Below are 14,762 nucleotides of genomic sequence, written 5' to 3'. Positions count from 1 at the left end.
TGCATGGCCAGTGAGAGAGAGAGGGGGGTTAGGGCGGGTTCCCATGGATTTGGGTTGTTTTATCCCAAGGGGGATCCATTGCTGCTACATTTTCATGACTACTCGGACTAAGATTGAGTTGGTTGCTGTGACACAAGTGTCCAAAAGTGGTTTTTATTTCATGTTCGATAATTCATGCATATCACAACTGAGCAAGAAGCAATCTACTGTGGCCACTTCCAATTGTGAGGTTGAGTACATGATAGTCTTCACAACTACGGTTGAGTGAGTCTGGCTAAAACGCCTTATGGCTAATTTGGGTATTAGACAAGACATTGCCAACATCATCTACATTGACAATCGAAGCATATTGGCACTTGAGAGAGACCCACTTTTTCAAGCTCGCACAAAGCACATTGAAGTGCATTATTATTATATAAGGGAGAGATTCTTAGCATGAGAGATCAGCTTGGCTTATGTGCCGACACAAAAACATCTTGCAAATCTATTTACAAAGGCATTGTCTTGTGGTAAGTTCGAAGGTTTTCGCAAAGCTTTGGGCTTGCTTCCCTTTGTGGATTGATCATGTCATTAGGGCATGGCACTTCCCTATACAATATGTGCCAACTCTCGTTGACCGCATCACTCTCTAGGGGTATTTGTTACCATATATGTGGTAGTGATGTGTGTGAACGCACTTGGAACCATTGGAGCACTTTTTTTCTCGCTAGGAGGTTTTTTTCCCATGCATTGTATATACAATCATTCACTCTAGGGCTAACTTATCTTTCTATCTGTGCACAAAGCAATACCCTCTCTATTGTGTTTCTTGTGGTTCGTCATCTTCTCCAAGCTGTGTGTGCATCCCTACAACTCTAATTCCAACACATAACTCAAGGAACAAATGCATTTTTTTGTAAGCATACCAATACTAACACTCATGCTTTTGGAGACAAAGAATGGGATATAAGAACAGAGATAGCGGATGATGAAGACTTTGTTTCACTTGTCCCATTCATATTTGCTTCAACAAGACTCTGAAATCCACATGCTCTTTTGAACAATGAATATGGGAGGGATGGGATGTGATCGAGGAAGTTGTACTTGAAATCATAAGCTTTGATGGTGGGTGTTGAAAGTGAAGGTTAATTTCACTCTGATTCTCTAGCTGTTGTGCAAGTTGCCTTTATGGACTTTCCTCCATCTCCAAAGCTCGTGATCCTCTCTAAAGCAAAAGCTAGTGGTACTAATGAAAAAGTCATCATTGCCCACCATTGTATCTTTCTATCACCTTGTTTTTCAAAGCCTTCAAGTTTGGGATGATCATGGAAAACTTTGCTTTTATTTGTTATAAACGACTAGTAATTGAAGCTTATGTAAGATGCCTCATTTTGAGGAAAGGGTTTTCTAAACCACTGATTGAAGCACCATAGATTGTTTGTGGCTCCCCTAATTCTAGGGATTCTAGGTAAGAAAACCTTGTACGTTTAAATGATGGATGCTAAATGGGAAGCTCAATTTCACTCGGCTCCTCCCCTTGTTATTGTGAGCTTCAAGAAAGAGGTTTTTATCAAGGAGGCTTATGCACATGCCACATGCATCTTGGGAACAAAAAGGATGAGAGGGGAAGTTTGAATGTTGAATACACTCATTGTACCGAACATTGCATTGCATACATGTTCGGTGTAAAAACAACGTGAGATAGAGAAATATGCATGAGAGACTTGCATTTGCAAAATACTGTCTTTGAGCTTTGTTGTGGGTGACTCAACAACAATAAAAAAAAATAGCATTGCTCTTTTGCTAGGGCAATGCCACCAAGCTTGCATTCTTTCCCATGGCTTACATATGTCAAGTGCCCTCCACATCTCTGCATTATATTGTTATGTGTTATAATAATCTTTCTCTATCTTTATGGGCTTACCATTCCAAAGACATACTGCCTAATTGAGGGGGGAGGGCAGGAGGGGAGGGAGAGTCAGCCAAATGCCCTGCCCGCAATAGAAAGAGACATACTGCTGCATGCACACACATTCCCTCTCCATGAACGTCAACAAACGAATGGTTTCCTGCGCACATGAAGACTGGATCATTCGCGAGCTTGCTGACATAGGGTGCAGATTCTGGCAGAGCTTGTACAGGTTATTTGCAGAGCAATCACACCATTTAAGAGACATTCCCGCCGCAGTGAACGTAGGCGTTCAAAACGAATAACTTCTTCACAGGCTTGAGGAATCGTCCGTTCCAATTGGAAGACGACTGACATTATTACCTCTGTCCTGCAGCGTGCCCCCCTCTTCCAAACTTTGCTCGCGCAACGAGAGAGAGAGAGAGAGAGAGAGAGAGAGAGAGAGAGAGAGAGAGAGAGAGAGAGATCTGCCTCTGCTTCTCGCCCTCCTGGAGTCTCTGTTGACTAGTCAAGTCACCTGCAAACATATCCATCAATTCAGCTTTTGGTACATTTGGCTCATGATCATGCCGAGGGGTGCGCCAGTCCACTGTCACAGTCATGCAGATCTCGCAGGCAGCCTTTCATGGGCAGTAGCATAGGCATTTTTGGAGGGCCTACCAGAAGGCCCTCTTAGCACTTCTTTAGTCCAGCTGTTTAAGTATCAGTTAAAAGGGTTGAATTGTCTGCCTCTGTTAAGTCTAAGAGGAGTTAGCCAAACTTCCCCACAGACCTGGCCTAGTTTGATTACTGTAGAAGTGAAAATTGTTACAAGGACACTCCTAGGCAATTACAAGGCCAGTGGCCAAATTATAAAAAACTACAAATTTCTATTTAGTGAAATTAGGCTGTGGATCTCCACCCTTAATGATGGTGCAAAGAAAGTCACTAAGCAAACAAAGGCACACAAACATTTGTACGCCTTTCTCTCTTCTCCTCGAGGCATGTTTTAGCATGCCGAAAACATATAGTAGTATCTCATGACTCCAAGGACCATTCCCTAAAACCACCTCTTGCACCATCTCTCTACTTCAGTTAAAAGATTTGATATGGCTTTTTCCTTGAAAAGCCTACGCCTATCTTGGACTCCGTTGTTCGCTTTCTCAAGTTTTTTGCACGGCCTATATGATCATATCGCATGTACTATTACAAAATTCCTGAAGACACAACCCTAATTTAAACCAAGTAGGGGGACCATTTAACTCTAATCTTGCCCTTACACCTGTCTATATATAGATTGTCCAGATGAAAGAAACAGCTATCGCATCAACTCACATAACCATGCCACCATCGATTGTCAGCACCTGTTAAAAGGAAAGAGATAAGACAAATGAGAAACCATAATTTTATCCAAATTATAACCGAGTGCCACATAACACCTGGCCAGTTATGTATGCAGCAGCTGGATCTAGAGCCAAAACCTTCACAAGGCCAGCAACCTCTTCTGGTGTACCATATCTACCTGCACCACAAAGAAAAGGTCCCAATGAAGTATGACCAGTTGCACTATCACTAGGTTTACGATCCGATTGACAGCAATTTAATTGATGTAATTTTAGAGTACCTAATGGTATAGTCTCGAGAATCTTCTTTTCAATGTCAGCACTGAGCTTGGCTGTCATGTCTGATGCTATGAAGCCAGGTGCAATAGCATTTGCCTGTTAAAAACCACAAGACTTAAAAAACAGTACGGTAAATCTAGATATATGAATGCTCTTTCATGATGAGTAAACTATCATAAAAATGTAGTTCTGAGCCAAGCCATCATGAAAAACACCCGCATGTTCCGTGATCGAGGGTAAGTATATTACGCATTCAGTATTTGCATCCCTTTCCCATAGGATGATCCTCAAAACAACTTAAGGAGGGAGAAATCAAGAAGATCTAAGTTCTGTCGATGCGTCGAGAATAGTTCCACAACATTCTCCACAGATAATTCCTTTACTCTCAAAACATTCATGCATCGAAGGCCACGCATAAACATCCTTTTGGTTTTTTCAAACCTCAGAAACTTGCAGCAGGTCCCTTCCTTCGGCACCATACACGTATGCAGTGTCAAGGATATAAATTAGGGGAGGCATAATGACAGAAAATATTTTCATTAGAGTCTGTATCTAATCAAACAGAAAAGATATTGGAAGGGGAATTTGGCCTATGTCTAGCCCTGCCAACCATTACTTACAGTGATATTCCGAGATGCATACTCTCGAGCGACAGTTTTGGTGAGGCCAATAACTCCTGCCTTCGCAGCACTGTAGTTCGCTTGACCAACATTTCCTGTTAAACCTACTACCGAAGAGATATTGATGATCCTTCCCTGCAACCACTTTATCATTTAAATTTAACCAAGACCTCAAATTATTCAATCTAAGAATATTACTCCACCTTTCGCTTCTTCATCATCAATTTTGCAGCTGCCTGTTTACAGCACAAAATAAAAACATCTATAAAATTCAGAGACATTACGATGCTGGAAAAAAAAAACAAAAAACAAAAATTAACAAATCTCTTTTCAACCTGCGTGCACATAAAGACACCAGTTAAATTCAAATCAAGAACTTCTTGCCATTGAGACTTCTTCATTCTCATCATTAGAGTGTCCCTAGTGATTCCTGCATTATTCACCAAAATATCTATTGTGCTCCACTTGTCGACAGCCTGCCATAATTGTCCATGCTAGTCATGAAAGTTGCTCCTGGACATAAAAACTGACCATTTTGGCGACACTTTGATAACTCACAGCTTTCATGATTGCATTGACATCCTCTTCCTTTGAAACATCTCCTCCCCACACAATAGCTTCCCCACCTGATTCTTCAATCTGCAAGATTCCACTCCAGCTGATCATACAATGTTGGTATTTACTGGAAGCTGAAAAGATTGTTGCTCTACTAGCAGCCCTTGTTGAGGAACAGGTAAGTTTACGATTAATGTATGTTGTTATTTAAGTAACCTCTTGAATTTGCTACACGATGTTCCATATGCAATGCCTTGTGCAGGAATTTTAGAAATTGTACTTTTGGCAACATTTGGCAGAGCCTTCAATCAATACTATCAGAAGCTAGAGGGCCAGTTTATCAAATTAACCACCAACTACTTACTGCCATCCATTCGTTTTTTGATATCAACCATGTTCCAATACATGCTAGTTTGGTAATAAGCAATTGATTATATGGCACCTATATTACACGCAATGCGCACTCTCAGTAATAACTGAACAGGGATTACTGCTCATTGGGCTTTGATAACCCTACCTTGATGACCGATACAAAAACATCCAACAATTGATGACAAAAGAATGTTACGACAAAAATAACACATATCAGCTCTTAAGATTGCATACAATTGTAATGGCATATGAGTTCAAGGGCCTTACTTGCTTTGCAACATCCTCTGCCTCTTTGGAAGACCGAGCATAGTTTACAAGAACCTATTAATAAAACAAGGTCTCTCTCTCTCTCTCTCTCTCTCTCTCTCTCTCTCTCTCATGCCCCCCTCCTCGCCCAGCCAGCCCCCTCGCGCTGCCCTCTCTCGCTACTCCCTCGTGCTGCCCCCACCCCCCCCCGGAGCAGGTACAGGGCCAGCAATTTTCCAGAAAGGAATTCACACTACAGGTTTTGAATTCCAGCAATTTTTAGGAATTTTCAGAAATCCTCAGAGTCTACAAACAGAATTTCAGAAATACAAAAAACCCAAGAAAATTCAGAAATTCAGATAGCATACTTTTTTGCAGATTTTGCAGAAATTGCAAGGGTACGCAAAATGTATGCTTGATACGGGAGACAATGCATGCATAGTGTGGAAACATATGTGCGCTTAGTGGCTCTCGTTTTCCGGGCGGTGATTAAGCATGAGGAAGCAGAATGATAAAGCCGACCCCTTAGAGGATGCCATTCAAAAGTGCAAAGAGGAAATGACGGAGACCATTACCAAGATGAACCGCAATCTATTGGGCACAATAAAAATGCTCGAAGGACGCGTGTTGATCAAAGAAAGCAAGATAAATGCATTGGAAGATCGGGTGACGACTCAGGATGAAGAGATTGCGTCACTCAAGAAGGATCTCGCCGAAGCACGATCAAGAAAAACACTGGAAGAGGGCGAATTGCAACCCTCAGTAATCGAAGAAACCAACACGATCAAGGAGCAAGTACGAGCCATCAAAGAGGGAGAAGAGCAACACAAAGAGATGACGACTTCTTGGGTAGATGTTCTTACAAAAACTCAACAGAAGGCGGATGGAGCCGAGAAATGGATCGAGGTTGCCAAGAAAGGAAAAGGCAAGGAGATAACGTCCACGTCCACGCCCACTATCATTAATTTGACACTAGAGGAGCAAAGAAGACGTGTGCGCGCTTTACATGTGAGAATTTGTGGTCTTAAAGACAAAGACAATGTGGACGAAGAGGTAAAAGAACACATGGCCTTGATGGGGGTTCATGAGCAGACGCACACAAGAGCTTGGAGAGTGGGCAACATAAAAGAAAAATCGAAGCAGTGGGGAAACCTCAAAAGAAAGGGCACTCATCCTCCGTTTTCCCTCCATGGAAGCAAAGAAGACCTTGAAGAAAAGACCAACTCTTAAAGAGACGGGCATCTTTCTCGGGGATGATCTTACCCTCTCGCAGATCGCTCATAGGCAGGACGTAATGCCGGAGATTAGAGCGGCAAGGGGAAAAGGCAAGATTGCCTTTTACCGAGATAAAAGAGTGGTAATACTGGAGCGACGCTCCACATGACGGTGCGAGACTTATGGGACCACACTCAAAGTTGCTGCCTGGAATTGTAATGGATCTATGCGTCTTGATGTGGCTGCTTTTGAGGATAGTTTTACTGGAAGAGACATCATCTTCTACTCTGAGACACATCAGGCCCCTGGGCAATCCATGCCTCACATCAGTGGATACAGATGGGAGACAACTCACAGACAAGAGACACGATCAGAGCCTAGAGGACGGGGCTCAGGGGGAGTGGCAGTGTTATTTATAGAGGATTTGCAGCCATTGATACATATAGCCCGCAGGGATGAGCAGGCTAGGTACATGTGGGTGAGATTGAGAGCAAAGACAGGCAGATATCTTTACATTGCTATTTGCTACTTTCCCCCGAGTACGTCAGTCTATGCATCACCCAGAGGACAGTCCCCCTTTTCTATTTTGGATGATGACATATGGGAGTTCTCTAGAGATGGTGACATTATCATTCTAGGGGACTTCAATGGTAGGACTGCCCATCACCAGACAGTGTTTTATGATACTTCAGAGGAGATGCTGAGAGAGCTAGAAGTTGTAGAGACGAGCCTGTCCAGACTATCACAGGATGTGGAGTATACTGAGTATGGGCGACACCTGATAGACATGGGCACTGCACATGGACTGGCCAACTTGAATGGCCTACAGAGATTTCCTACTGCGGGAGGTTTCACATGCTTCCTATACAGACATGGAGCCAACACAGTGGATTATGTCATGGCACACCCGAGTCTCATCTCTAGTATCCAAGATCTCAAAGTTTGGCCCAGACTGGTTGGGGTGGCAGTGGATCATACTCTTGTGTCGATGACCATCTCCTTCCAGGTTAATGTAGCACACAGGCCACGGGTAGCAGCGCCTACTCGCTACACCTTCACGCGGGAGACGGATTTTGTATACATAGACGGGATCTACAGACGCCTATGCACTGAGGAACCAGGGGCGACCTCTGGAGGAGCTTCTACTATACTGACACAGATATTACATGATGCAACAGCAAAGGCATATCCACACGTCCAGCCTGAGCAGAGACGCCGTTCTGGGAGCATGCCTCAGAACAGTTGGTATGATGAGGAATGCCGCAAGACTAGAGCTAGTAGACTTCAGGGGGAGGTGCTTTTGGGGGACATCACTCACAGACATTCACAGATTGACTTCCGTCGCCTGGTGTGGCGGAAGAAGAGGGCATTTTTGGCTCGACTAGAGCAAGATCTATACCAGCTATTCTTGAGTCAGGACTCGCGTGAGGCATGGCGGCTCTTCCATGAGCAATCCCCCCCGCCTCCTGTTACCTCTATAGAGACCTGGGGTCAGTACGCATCATCTTTGTACACAGTACCTGGACAGTCGCCCCTTCCCGACCCCCCCGATCCATGCCCACACATGTGCTTTTTTCACCGCTGAGATGGTGAAGAAAGCCATTGACAAGATGAGGACTGGGAGAGCATATGATCATGATGGCTTAGTGGCTGAGCATTTCATGCATGCCAAAAGATCTACTAGCAGAGCTTCTAGTAGTTATGTTTAACCGTGCCATGTGTGAGGGCTTGCCTGATACTTGGAGCCTATCTACGATTGTACCTATCTTCAAGTCAGGAGCCCCTATGGAGCCTAGGAATTATCACACTATCATGATTGGACACACACTGGCACGGTTGTACACATCCATTCTTGAGCAACAATTGAGTAGATGGGCAGAGAGGGAAGGAATGCGTGCAGTTGGGGCAGGCAGGGTTTAGGAGAGGCTTTTCTACTCTTGACTATATCTTGACACTCTGGGCCATCATCGAGGAGGGCAGATCTCATGGGAGACGGATCTATTGTAGCTTTGTGGACTTCCGCAAAGCCTTTTACACAGTACCCAGAGCTAGATTGATGCGCAAATTACAGGAGATGGGAGTACCCACAGAGCTCATTTGGGGATCATGGCATTGTACAGATCAGTAATAGGGCATGTACGCACCTCTGAGGGACTATCTACACCGGTTCACTCCACTATTGGGGTGAAGCAAGGCTGCCCGCTCTCTCCTACTTATTCGGTATGCATGTGGATGAGGTTTCTGATTACATTGAGAGCGATGGTGATAGAGGTGCACAGCTGGCAGGGACATGGATTCCACTTTTGTTATATGCTGATGATATTGTGTTGATCTCCGAATCTCCGGAGGGGATGCAACGTCACTTGGATGCTTTGCATAGGTTTGCCCACGAAAGTAGTTTGTCTGTCAACCTTGGTAAAACCAAGGTCATGGTGTTTAATACCACCCACAGTGGATCAAGAGGTCAGCACCTACATTCACATACGGCCAGGAGACTGTGGAGTATACAGATGCCTACACTTACCTTGGAGTGGTTTTTAGCGGACCTGCATTCTCACTAAGGAGAGCAGCAGAGACCAGATTGACTAGAGCCCGTGCAGCATTGGAAAGATTGGAGAGGATGTGTTCGCAGGTTTAGTTTCAGGAGCCTTGGATGAAGCTCTGGCTCTTTGACACTTTCGTGGCTTCTGCATTGCTCTATAGAGCTGAGATATGGGGACCTTCATTGAATCTTCACGGGAGGTCGGGTCGCACTGATGGATGGGGGAGCATGGAGAAACCTCTCGTCTCTATGATCTCGCGGCTCATTAGAGCCAAGGCCTCAGTACCACATGTGGGAACTTCCTAGAGACAGATATGCCCGCCTTGCACTTGAGTCCTCTCGACAGTTAGCCATGCAGGGAGATACAGCATGCTGGTATGGGAAGATGACATCATGGTTTCAAGCGCATGGGTTCAGCATAGACAGGTTGCCACCCTTCCAGTACTCATTGGATGCACCATCTCTCACTCTTACACAGTCCGAGATCACCAGGCTCATCCGCCAAGACCTGACCCAACTAGACGGAGGACATGGATACAGCCAGCACAGGAGCTGGGCATGAAGACGGCTTTCTACAAAGAGCATCTTCTCCAGCTTACGGAGGATGGTTTTGTGACGAGACCTAGATACATGGACAACACCCACTTGTCTCATGGGATACTATGTGCTATTGGCCAGTTACGCACATCTTCTCACCAGCTGCGGATTGAGACTTGGAGATACAGTGGAGTACCAACAGAGACAAGGACATGCCCCTTGTGTGACATAGAGCCATGTACGAGGGTTTCCCTGAGACTTGGAGTATGTCCACTATTGTGCATATCTTCAAGTCAGGAGATCCTATGCTTCCCGGGAATTTCCGAACCATCATGATTGGTCACACTCTGGCTAGGCTATATGCATCAATTCTTGAGCATGAGTTGAGTGGATGGGCAGAGAGAGAGGGCATACGGGCAACAGGACACGCAGGGTTCAGGAGAGGTTTCTCCACTCTTGACCAGATTTTGACATTCAGAGCCATTATTGAGGAGGGTAGACACCATGGCAGGAGGATATATTATAGCTTTGTGGATTTCCACAAAGCCTTTGATACAGTGCCACGAGTCAGACTCATACGTAGATTGCAAGACATGGGGGTGCCCACAGAGCTGATCGGGGGGATCTTAGCTTTATACAGGACAATGGTAGGACAGGTACGCACTACTCAAGGCATGTCCGACATGGTTCACTCCACCATTGAGGTGAAGCAGGGTTGTCCCCTATCTCCGACTCTCTTCGGAATATACGTAGATGAGTTTTCAGATTATGTATAGGCAGAGGGTGATAGAGGTGCTCAGCTTGCAGGGACATGGATTCCGTTGCTATTATATGCTGATGATATTGTGTTGATCTCGGATTCTCCAGAGGGGATACAACGTCATTTGGATGCATTGCATGTATTTGCACGGGACAGTGGATTGTCTGTGAACCTTGGTAAGACCAAGGTAATGGTGTTTAACACCACGGTGCAGTGGGTAAGGAGGTCCGCTCCCACTTTTACATATGGTCGAGAGACTGTAATTATGCAGTACATTCACTTATCTTGGGGCGGTTTTCAGTGGCCCAGAATTTTTGTCACGTGCACATCTAACCCTATGTGTACGTGGACAAGCTACTTCATGGCATGGGTTCAGTTCAGTTAGATTAGGAAATGTTCTGGCCCTTTTGTGAGTCTGTTCGCAGACCGTGCATGTCCAGATACTTAGAATAGATGCATATCCTCTGGTTGCACACAGCATGAGCATCAGATTTCAGTCAAAACTCATCAAGAGCATTTTTACAGTGCATAGACCTATTTTTCCTATTTTTGACATTCTTTACTTATTATTTTTAAGTGACTTTTGTTGGGAACTAGGTAGGGCAACTTTAGCAAGCAAGTATATAAAGAAACCTAGCGCTAGCACTTTTTGGCAAAAGAGACAGCAGGAACCGTGTGTTCATCAGGCAACTTCTCAGCAAGACCCCCCAAGACAGAAGACCTAGCGTTTTTGCATTGCCAAGGCCTAGCGTTTTTCACCCAGATCAGCCCTGGCTATTTGAATTGCAAATCAGCCCGGCAGCAGCAAGACACAGCAAATCAGCCCTAGCGTTAGCAGATTTCCTCAGCAACACAAATCAGCCGTAGCATTTTTTATCAGCAAGAGGCCTAGCGTTTTGCAGATCTTTCGCGACAGAATCCAGAAAAACACCAGCGTTTTCAGTTTTCAGCATCAAAACACCGCAATAGAACCCTCAAACCTCGCAGATCTCACCTTCCTGCAGTAGATCCTTGGCGCACGGTCAGATCCAGCGTAGTTTGCAGTTTTAGCCCGGAAAACGCAGATTTCAGCATCTGCGTTTTCAGCGCGTCGTGGTCGCATTGTCGTCCTCACCGTCGTCACCGAATAGAATCAGAATTCAACAGATAAAGATTTGCAGATTTCAGCCCGTCTCGTCGTCGTCGTCGTCATCGTCAGCAAGTCCAAGCATTGTAGAGATTTGTGCAATCAATAGTAGACCGCTCTCGCCATAGAGAGTGGGATCTTCGGAGGAAGGTTTGACAACATTTTGGTGTCGTATTCTTCTCTTTCTATCTCTCAGTCTCAGCATCTTCATTCACAGTGTTTATCCACTTTGTTTGTGATCACTCGCACTCTCTCTTTAAAGAACCGAAGGCTCTCCCTTCCGTAAGTAAAAGGAACCTTAAGCACAGTTCGGAGCACTCATCTTGAGCAAAGTTCAACATTCACTTCCGCTGCACCTGACATTGGTATCAGAGCTTTGGCAGTATTCTGTATCACTCAAGGAAAAAACCACAAGAACCACATAATTTTTTTGCTTGTTGCGGTCGCACGTAACCCAAGTCCTCTTGGGCGTGTCGATTCCTAATCGTGTTTTGAAGAGTGACAGGAAACCCAAGAAAGAAGGGCTTGTCCACCCTCCCCTTGTGCCTCTTTTCACTCATTGAGAGCAGACCGTGCACTAGCGGCCGATAAATCGACGTGAGGTGAGGAAAAAGCAACCTTGGTGTGAGCGCAAGGCGCCAAGGGGTGCGCCCGCGGAAAAGAGTAGAGCTCGGGTAAGAGAAGATCCTTCTCTAACACAGATTGCAAGCTAAAGAAGAACCTCAAGACCCTCAAGTCCCTCAAGAACCTCAAGACTCCAAAACCTCAAGAACCAAAACCCACAAGAATCCAAGTTCCTCGTGAACTTAAGAACCAACGACTTCAGTGGATGGTCATCACCCGAAGCGGATTGGATACTTCGCATGGAGGTGGTGAGCATGGGAGTGGTGAAGAAGAGTTTTCCCCACCAGGAGGTTTTTCCGACCCTCCCTCTTCCCCATCTACGCCAAGGATTGCACTAACTCCTATGGAGGAGTTGAAGCAGTTGTTTATGGACAGGAAGTTAGAACGCGAAGCAAGGAAGTTAGAACACGAAGAAAGAAGGCAGCTATTGAGTGTGAGCATGAGCACGCGCGCTTGGCGGCCAAAGAAGGAAGGGCAGCCATAGAGCGTGAGCACAAGCAAGCACGCTTGGAAGCCAAAGAAAGACAAGCCAAATTTGATCTCGAGAACAAAGCAAGACAAGCAGAATTTGATCGCAAGAACAAAGCAAGAAAAGAAAAGAGCGACCAACACATAAAAGAATTCTTGCGACACTTTTCTATTGTGCAGGCGCAATTTGAACAAAATCAAGAGAAGGAGACTCTCTCCGTCTCTTCTTCTCCAAAGCATGACACACATGAAGAATTGCATGATGATTTGAATGATAATGATAAGCATGATGATTTGCATGATAAGGATAAGCATGATGATTTGCATGATCAAGATGTGACTTCTCACGAGCATGATGATTTGTATGATCACGATGTGATTGTTCACAAGAATGATGGTTTAGTTGATACTTTTTCTAGTGAAGCTAACCTCGTTACAGATTTGATCAATCACAAAGAACCGATCTTGGCTTTCGAGTCGAGGTCCAGAGAACCCCCACAAGAAGATTCGATCAATCACGAAGAACCGATCTTGGCTCTCGAGTCGAGGTCCAAAGAACCCCCACATGAAGTATTCTGTGTTCGAATGATTAGTCAGCATGCATTGTCGAGTGTTCCATTCGTGATGCTTACCTATATCTTACTCACCGTCCTTATGTGATCCCTTTTCACAGGCATGACATATTGTACGATGAACACGATTCACTCATGAATAAGCACAGATGTATGCGGATTTCTCATGAAAAGATGAAATGTTTGCATTCAAGGAATTCACATTCCATGTCTCTTCCTTGGTATGACACGGGATACGAAAGAGCACAAGAAGGATTGAGCATCAAGCATGGGCATTTCCATTGTGATTTGCCACAGTTGATTGATTTAGATCAGAAAGTCAAGATTCGACCCCATTGTTTGCGTGTGTTTGATGAATGGTTTCGCACTCCGTCACTTTCTTCATCTGCATTGCATGCACAGTTTTTTCAAAGGAATAGTATTTTTCGAGTCACTTTACATGGAATGGGTATGTTCATGTTTTTGTGTTGGAAGTGGTTTCAGGAATTTTCATCCTCAGAGATTCTTGAAGAAGGTAGACGCATGACTATCAACGAAGTTGAAGCATTGAAGGAGCCACAGATGATTTTTTGTCGCTTTCGGCGCGGCCCAAAGAAGCAAGCGTTGCAGACCTTTATGAAGTTCAAGTATCGCATGACCCACGCATCAGAGTGGGCCGGCGAAGAGTCCTTTCCAAGATTCCAGAAGTTAATGGCGATCTCCCTCGACGCCATACAATTCGGTACCAGTACCTCACTTTGAAAAGGAGGGGATGTCACGTGCACATCTAACCCTATGTATACGTGGACAAGCTACTTCATGACATGGGTTCAGTTCAGTTAGATTAGGAAGTGTTCTGGCACTTTTATGAGTCTGTTCGCAGACCGTGCATGTCCAGACACTTAGAATAGATGCATATCCTCCGGTTGCACACAGCATGAGCATCAGATTTCAGTCCAAACCCATCAAGAGCATTTTTACAGTGCATAGACCTATTTTCTCTATTTTTGACATTTTTCACTTATTATTTTTAAGTGACTTTTGTTGGGAGCTAGGTAGGGCAATTTTAGCAAGCAAGTATATAAAGAAGCGCTAGCACTTTCTGGCAGAAGAGACAGCAGGAACCCTGTGTTCATCAGGCAACTTCTCAACAAGACCCCCCAAGACAGAAGACCTAGCGTTTTTGCATTGCAAGGCCTAGCGTTTTTCACCCAGATCAGCCCTAGCGATTTGGATTGCAGATCAGCCCAGCAGCAACAAGACACAGCAGATCAGCCCTAGCGTTAGCAGACTTTCTCAGCAACACAGATCAACCCTAGCGTTTTTTATCAGCAAGAGGCCTAGCGTCTTGCAGATCTTTCACGACAGAACCCAAAGAACACTAGCATTTTCAGTTTTCAGCATCAAGACACCGCAATAGAACCCCCAAACCACGCAGATCTCACCTTCCTGCAGCAGATCCTCGCCGCACGGTCAGATCCACCGTAGTTTGCAGTTTCAGCCCGGAAAACGCAGATTTCAGCATCTGCATTTTCAGCGCGTCGTCGTCGCATCATCGCCATCGCCGTCGTCACCGAATAGAGTCAGAATTCAGCAGATAAAGATATGCAGATTTCAGCCCTTAGCGATTTCAAATTTCAGCTCGTCTCGTCGTCGT

The 14,762-nt window shown here is 45.0% G+C and overlaps 1 protein-coding gene across 2 annotated transcripts in view; it reads right to left on the bottom strand.

Moving 5' to 3' along the window:
- Window positions 1-2,648: 2,648 nt before the first annotated feature.
- The window catches only part of LOC147438878 (3-oxoacyl-[acyl-carrier-protein] reductase 4-like), a 74,182-nt gene continuing 62,068 nt past the window's right edge, over window positions 2,649-14,762 (bottom strand). The window contains exons 3-10 of one of the 2 annotated variants that reach the window (XM_086484844.1): window positions 5,304-5,357; window positions 4,668-4,748; window positions 4,445-4,585; window positions 4,313-4,345; window positions 4,110-4,244; window positions 3,492-3,585; window positions 3,307-3,389; window positions 2,649-3,231 (exon numbers count right to left, since the gene is read on the bottom strand). In XM_086484844.1, the coding sequence (XP_086340970.1) occupies window positions 3,199-3,231; window positions 3,307-3,389; window positions 3,492-3,585; window positions 4,110-4,244; window positions 4,313-4,345; window positions 4,445-4,585; window positions 4,668-4,748; window positions 5,304-5,357 (654 nt within the window). In that variant the 3' untranslated portion in view covers window positions 2,649-3,198. The remainder of the gene's footprint in view (window positions 3,232-3,306; window positions 3,390-3,491; window positions 3,586-4,109; window positions 4,245-4,312; window positions 4,346-4,444; window positions 4,586-4,667; window positions 4,749-5,303; window positions 5,358-14,762) is intronic. The other variant, XM_086484845.1, reaches the window with a different exon arrangement.

The sequence above is a fragment of the Adiantum capillus-veneris genome, chromosome 16, assembly GCF_014529385.1.
Source record: "Adiantum capillus-veneris isolate H3 chromosome 16, ASM1452938v2, whole genome shotgun sequence".
Classification (NCBI taxonomy): domain Eukaryota; kingdom Viridiplantae; phylum Streptophyta; class Polypodiopsida; order Polypodiales; family Pteridaceae; genus Adiantum; species Adiantum capillus-veneris.
This window is presented reverse-complemented; position numbering and strand designations above follow the sequence as displayed.